This window comes from Diplotaxodon limnothrissa, linkage group LG10 (genome assembly GCF_057381915.1).
Source record: "Diplotaxodon limnothrissa isolate DT_005_m linkage group LG10, D_limnothrissa_male_GT1.1, whole genome shotgun sequence".
Classification (NCBI taxonomy): domain Eukaryota; kingdom Metazoa; phylum Chordata; class Actinopteri; order Cichliformes; family Cichlidae; genus Diplotaxodon; species Diplotaxodon limnothrissa.
The window spans coordinates 19,909,381-19,916,418 of NC_140605.1; the positions used below are offsets into that span (position 1 = coordinate 19,909,381).

Below are 7,038 nucleotides of genomic sequence, written 5' to 3' on the forward strand. Positions count from 1 at the left end.
GTCAGGACAGAGCAAACAGAGCAGAAGTGTGAGGGGAAAAAACTGAGCTCACAGACAGCTGCATGTGTTGGCTTTTAGTAGTATGCAGCTTCTGCTCTAAAAAAACAAATAAATAAAAAATAAAAGGAAATGTGTAACATGCTCATCAGCTTAGCAGTGTCCACATATTTAATTCAGCTTCTCAATCCTGTAGCTTTAGCTGTTTTCTACAGGGTTTGGCTTATTAGTTGTTATTATAGGTGTGCTCTATATCTCAGCAATGTTTCATCTAGGATGAATGACAGGTTTTTCAAGCAGGTCAAGTGCCTCTATGCACTTAATTAGTTTAGATATTTTCTTTATTTTCTTCACATCATATGTCATTAAACTGAGTTTGAGCAAACCTTAAGCTTGATGCAGACTACTTCATAACAATTGTCCACCTCACATCATAACTGACTAAGGTGCCTCTTCATATTAATATTATATCATTATTAATATTATCATCTTTTTCTTTCTATATTATAACAATAGTATATTACAATATTTTATTAGTGTATACCACTATACTACTACTGAGCCAATTTAATAGTTAGGATCATCTTACTCAGCAAACAGATAATTTAGAATTCATCCAATCTGCACAGATTTGCTTTTTCTCTGAACAGGTTTGTGCCTACATTTTTAGACCGGTCTTCTGTTTGCCTCATCTCAGATCCAACCTTCGGTCACATTCGTTCTCTCTGTTGCATGTCGAACCAGGCAGTTTATTATAATATATTATTTATATTTTCTTTTGTATCCATCAAGGGCTTCGGGTGATCTGCAGTTTCACCATTTCCCAAGCTGGAGACACTTACCTTTTCACACACTTTCCTTGGCTGAACAATAACACAGCCTTAATGTACCTTATGCATCTCTCTATTTTATTTAATAGGTTTTCGTGTGAATTATTTCCTTTTATTCATTCTATACATTCTGGGCATGGTCGTCATGCCAACTATGTTCCATTGTTAATATCAGTATACAGGTTGTTATCCTTGCTATTATTAGTTTCAATACGTTAAAAATAAGTTCTAATGTAATTTTGCCTTTGTTTATTTTATTTTTGTACTTCTTATATTTATATCTATTCGGTGGGTTCTGTTTCCAACCTTTTTAAACTACTTTAAACTACTTTGATCTCTAGTTTTCACTTAATAAGGGATTATTATGTTCTTCCTGATATGGGTGAGTATATAACGGGTGGTGCTGCAGATGCGGCTGCAGGAACAAGCTTAAACGTGCTGCTGTTGTTCAGCCGCTGGTTTCCTCTTTCTGGTGCAAAGTGGGCCAAAAGCAAACTAGAGACACGGACTCGCGACAGAAAAGCCGATCAGCTGATCGTTAAGCAGTTTCATGATTGAAGTAGCAGCAAGAAGAGGCAGTTGTTTGTTAAGCTTAACGCAGGAATGCTTTACAAACATTCAGAGATGGACTTACACACTTGCTTTACTTCTCTCGGGATAACTTTGTCGGAGATGAAATGCCGGGTTGCTAGCGAAGCTCCAAATGCTATCCAGACCACCGACAGGTCCCGCATGCCACAGCCGCTCTATCACGTGATGCATACTGCTCCGACGTGCTAACGTTCTGAGGTGAGTTACGGCGTGTTGCAAGTTTTGTGAGGTGCTTTCGTGATATTTAATGGATCGGATTACATTTTTAATTTTTCTCCGATATCCGATCCAGTAATTTAGGTCAGTATCGGACCGATACCGATACGTAATATCGGATCGGTCCATCTCTAGTCTCTAGTCAAAATGCCCGGGACGATTTTTTTGTCCTAGTCCAGCCCTGTATGCAGCTCATCTGCAGTCTGGTGTTGCCTACATCTTCCTATTCAGAAGGCAAGGCAAGGCAAGGCAAATATATTTGTATAGCACAATTCAACAACAAGGTGATTCAAAGTGCTTTACAGAGACATTAGAAACAAAAACAAATAAAAAGCATGATTTAAAATTGATTAAAACAAGCAAACAAACAAACTAACTGAACACACACATTTCACACCTGTTCGCGCGATCTAAACCCTTATCGTAAGGGGAGCTACCAGTCCTTCTGTGGACGAGCTACTTTCTATTTTAAATTCCCTGAATTTAAAATACTCTCTAGACCCAGTCTAGACCCAGTTGGGGAGCTACCCAGAGCTCTAATCCCACACCTGTTCGCGCGATCTGAACCCTTATCGTAAGGGGAGCTACCAGTCCTTCTGTGGACGAGCTACTTTCTATTTTAAATTCCCTGAATTTAAAATACTCTCTAGACCCAGTCTAGACCCAGCTGGGGAGCTACCCAGAGCTCTAAACCCACTTAACAAACAAACAAACAAACAAAACAGTATATAAAATCAAAACAGATAAAATCAGAACAGTAGATAAAATCAGTAGTTAGTGTAAGTTTTGAAATTTAAGCTTAAAAGTGTGGATTTGGTGCTTTATTCAAATGCAGCTGAGAATAGGTGAGTCTTCAACCTGGATTTAAATAAACTGAGTGTTTCAGCTGATCTGAGGCTTTCTGGGAGTTTGTTCCAGATATAAGGAGCATAAAAGCTGAATGCAGCTTCTCCGTGTCTGCTTCTGACTCTGGGAACTGATAAAAGACCGGATCCAGATGACCTGAGGGATCTGGAAGGTTCATACTGGGTTAGGAGGTCACTGATGTATTTTGGTCCTAAACCATTCAGAGCTTTATAGGCCAGCATCAGAACTTTAAAGTCTATCCGCTGACGGACAGGCAGCCAGTGTAAAGACCTCAGAGCTGGACTGATGTGGTCCACTTTTTTGGTCTTAGTGAGGACTCGAGCAGCAGAGTTCTGAATGAGCTGTAGTTGTCTGACTGATTTTTTAGGTAGACCTGTAAAGATGCTGTTACAGTAATCAAGCCTACTAAAGATGACTGCATGGACTAGTTTTTCCAGGTCCTGTTGAGACATCAGATCTTTTATCCTTGAAATATTCTTGAGGTGATAGTAAGCTGATTTTGTTATTGTCTTAATGTGTTTTTCTAAGTTTAGGTCTGCATCCATCACTACACCCAAATTTCTCGCCTGGTTTGTGGTTTTTAGATGTATATATTGAAGTTCTCTGGTGACCTGTAATCGTTTTTCTTTGGCGCCAAAGACTATTACTTCAGTTTTGTTTTTGTTTAGTTGGAGAAAATTGTGGCACAACCAGTCATTAATTTCCTCAATGCATTTACCAAGAGCCTGTACAGAGCCTCGGTCTCCTGGTGACATTGTGATATATATTTGTGTGTCATCTGCATAGCTGTGGTAGTTTATTTTGTTGTTCTTTATAATCTGTGCCAGTGGGAGCATGTAGATGTTAAACAGAGGGGGTCCCAAGATGGAACCTTGGGGAACTCCACATGTGATACTTGTCTGCTGAGAAATATTGCGAACAACAACCCTTTACTGTGAGTTTGTCATCTTGAACTTTTAGTACACACTTTAATTTTCTCCTGTGTTGATTATTACAATTCACTTTTCACGTACATCTCTCAGTTCTTTCATAGCTCATCTTCAATTAGTTCAGAACGCAGCAGCAAGGCTGCTAACGAAAACTAGCCAGCAGTCACATATTAAACCTATCCTTGCTTCCCTTCACTGGCTTCCAAGCCTATTTCTTTCTTCTTTTTTTTTAAGTGGGTGGATAACATTTGTGAACCCAGGTAGTCCAATACAACCACTGTGACCTGCTGTACAGCTGCAACCTAAAATAAAGCACCTGGAGCTTTGACGCTATAATCTGACTCCTGTATTTTGAATGGTGTTTGGCTGGCTGCTGAATTGTGTACCCTATGCACACATGCACACACATGAGGAGAGCAGTACACAAGAGAACAGAGTACTGCTATAAGTATCAGAGCACAAAGTTGCTCTGCTTATATTTGTAGCTAGCCTTCACAAACTAGAGGCAGCCTACACAAACGAGTACAGAGAATTATAGAAGATTAACAGAAGCTCTTTACATGGCATTGATTAACTCAGCTGCTGAGAACAACATCACCTTTGTGCGACCTGCATATTTTATAATAAGTGGTTTTATTGGCATACCTAATATTAGATATTATTTTGTCTTTCTGTGTTTTATTTACATTCTTGCAGTGGTGGGAAACACATTAGTGATGATTGTAATAACATTGGATCGCATGTTGAGAAGTCCTAAATATATTGCTGTTTTTAACCTTGCATTTACAGACCTGTTAAGTAGCTCTGCTTTGGTTCCAAAGGTTATTGACATTTTTCTGTTTAACCATTATTATATTTCCTACAATGACTGCTTGACTTTCATGTTTTTCTGCTTTACTTCAATTTTTATGCAAGGTTTTAATCTGGTTGTATTGTCCTTTGACAGAGTCATGGCTATCATGTACCCGCTGCACTATCAAATGAGAGTGAGCCACAGGCTCATTTTATCTTTGATCGCTTTTTTCTGGCTTCTTGCCATAACTCTTATACTCATTGCAGCTGGCCTTCTCACAAGACTTTCTTTTTGTAAGTCTGTTGTTATTCAGAGCTATTTCTGTGATCATGGTCCTATGTATCGTCTTGGCTGCAATGATGTTACCCCCAATCGTGCATTTGCTGATTTGGCACTAGTTATAATTCTTGGGTTTCCACTGGCATTTATTGTGGGAAGTTACTGCTGTATTGGCTATTCTTTGTCAAAAATTTCTACATTTAGGGAAAGAGTGAAAGCTTTCAAAACCTACACAGGTCACCTTTCATTAGTGGCAATTTATTTCCTTCCATTTACATTTGTGTATATCTTTGGGAGTGTAATACATCCAAATGCTAGAATCATAAGCCTTTCTATGAGCACTGTATTGCCTCCCATGTTAAACCCGATTATCTATGTTCTTCAGACACAGGAGATCAAAGAGTCATTAAACAAGTTGCTGAAAACTCGAGTTACATCCAAAATTACCACAAAATATTAAAAAAGGATTTAGACTTGAATGTCTGCAGTGCCCTCTGCCATCTGATATAAAAGATTTAGTCTTTCTGTGACTAAAGAGATTCTGCTCCTTTGTATTTTTCAGGACATTATTTTAATTTTAGTCAGTTTTAGTAGCAGTTTTAGTATTTTCTTTGAATTTGTTGTTTGACATTCAAAAGGGATGTTGGGCCGGGGGGGGGGGGGGGTTAAAAGCATTTTACAGGGTTTATCTATCGGATAAAATACATTAAATGTCACCGTTATTATTGGCCAGCCAGGAAACAGCGGTGGTGTCCAAATTCACAGGCTGCTTCCACCTGAGGACCCGGCCTTCGCGGTCTAAATAAAGCCGGGTAGTATGGCACGAGCTCCCTCGGTAGAGTGAAACTCTGCTGTCTGCTCCTTGCTATCTAAAATATAACCGGGCGCTGACGTAAACTCTCGACCGTCTTAAACTTCTGTTTAATCATTTTCTGTTTGATGTTTATTCAGCTGTGTGAAAGCCCCGGAGGAACCCTCCCGAGGGATTAATAAAATTAAATTGAATCTAATCTAATAACTTTAATCTCAGCCAAACCGATTTACTCATGAACAAATAAAACACTGAAAAAGCCAAACAATAACATTTTTAAGTTATCAAAGTAACTTATATATCATGTTTAACCCGAGTAGCGAAAGATCGCGCGGGTTTGAAGATGATGTGTCGGTCGGCTCAGATATTTGAAGTTTACACAGCAACATTCTCACCTGAAAATATGTTAAAAAAAAAATTGCGACTGTTGAGACAACGCCGGTGTCTGCAATTCTTTTGGTCCTGGTAGAGATCACGCTGAGATGTTTCCATGTTTTACACAATCCTTTTATTACCCATTATTCTTACAGATCCATCTGGAGATCAGCACACTGCATCCTATGCAGTCCTATGCTAAAGGCTGATCTAAAGAACTCCACACAACAGTTACAGTTATAACCTCTGGTGTCCTCCCCCCTACAGTAAACACCCCCACAATGGAAATACACTAGTACAGTGGCCAAGGGTGCTGACACCCCGACCCCCATCTCCTTTTAAGGTAGTGTCCGTTTGACCCCTTTGTCTGCCCCTCACCCTCAGTAACTCTTGCTTCCTGGCCTGGAGGTGGGGGTTGATTGTCCTCCTGCTCTGCACCCCAGTTCTTCGTTCCCATTCCAGGCCTTCTTACACCCATTAACGGCCATATTGTAATATTACAATCCCAAACTATGTCTGTGAAGGTTCTCAGTCATCCAGGCCATTGTAGTCAAAGGAGCTTGCAAAGAAAAGCGTCTGGACTTCTTTAAGTTGCTTGAAGACGTTTCACCTTTCATCCAAGAAGCTTCTTCAGTTCTAAGGTCAAATGGTGGGGAGTCCCAGATTTAAACCTAGAGGGACGAAAGAACCCCCTGATGATCCTCTAATCGCCTGAGCCAAGGTGTGAAACTGGGTGTGGGTCCCAATCAGCCAGGGTTTCGGGTGAGCTCATTGTGAAACCTGGCCCCACCTTATCATGCAAATTCCTGAGGTCAGATGGCCCAGGATGTGAGTGGGCGTTAAGGCGTCTGGGGAGGGAACTCAAAACTGGATTATAGATGGCAGACAGTTGGTGTCGTAAACCACCGCCTCTTTTCAAAGATGGTCGCTCACAGTGGACATAGATGGCTTCTTTCACTCCTTTTTCAAACCATCTGTCCTCTCTGTCCCAAACGGGAACATTGGCATCCTCGAAAGAGTGTCCTTTATCCTTCAGATGCAGATGGACTGCTGAGTCTTGTCCTGTGCAGGTGGCTCTTCTATGTTGTGCCATGCGTTTGTGAAGTGGCTGTTTGGTCTCTCCAATGTAGAGGTCTGGGCATTCCTCGCTGCACTGTACAGCATACACCACATTGTTAAGTCTGTGTTTTGGAGTTTTGTCTTTCAGGTGAACCAGTTTTTGTCTGAGCGTGTTGCTGGGTCTGAAGTACACCGGGATGTCATGCTTGGAGAAAACTCTCCTGAGTTTTTCTGATACACTGGCTACATAGGGGATGACAATGTTGTTGCGTCTGTCCTTCTTATCCTCCC

At 40.6% G+C, this 7,038-nt stretch overlaps 1 protein-coding gene across 1 annotated transcript; it reads left to right on the forward strand.

The window, feature by feature from the left end:
* The first annotated feature begins 3,990 nt into the window (after nucleotides 1-3,990).
* Nucleotides 3,991-4,962, forward strand: LOC146624314 (olfactory receptor 1500-like). Its single transcript, XM_085363429.1, has one exon. The coding sequence runs from the start codon at nucleotides 3,991-3,993 to the stop codon at nucleotides 4,960-4,962; it is 972 nt and encodes a 323-aa protein (XP_085219555.1).
* Nucleotides 4,963-7,038: the final 2,076 nt, after the last annotated feature.

Bases quoted from the DNA above. Each gene is read 5' to 3' on its own strand.
- LOC146624314 (XM_085363429.1), top strand. From the start codon at position 3,991: ATGGCATTGATTAACTCAGCTGCTGAGAACAACATCACCTTTGTGCGA.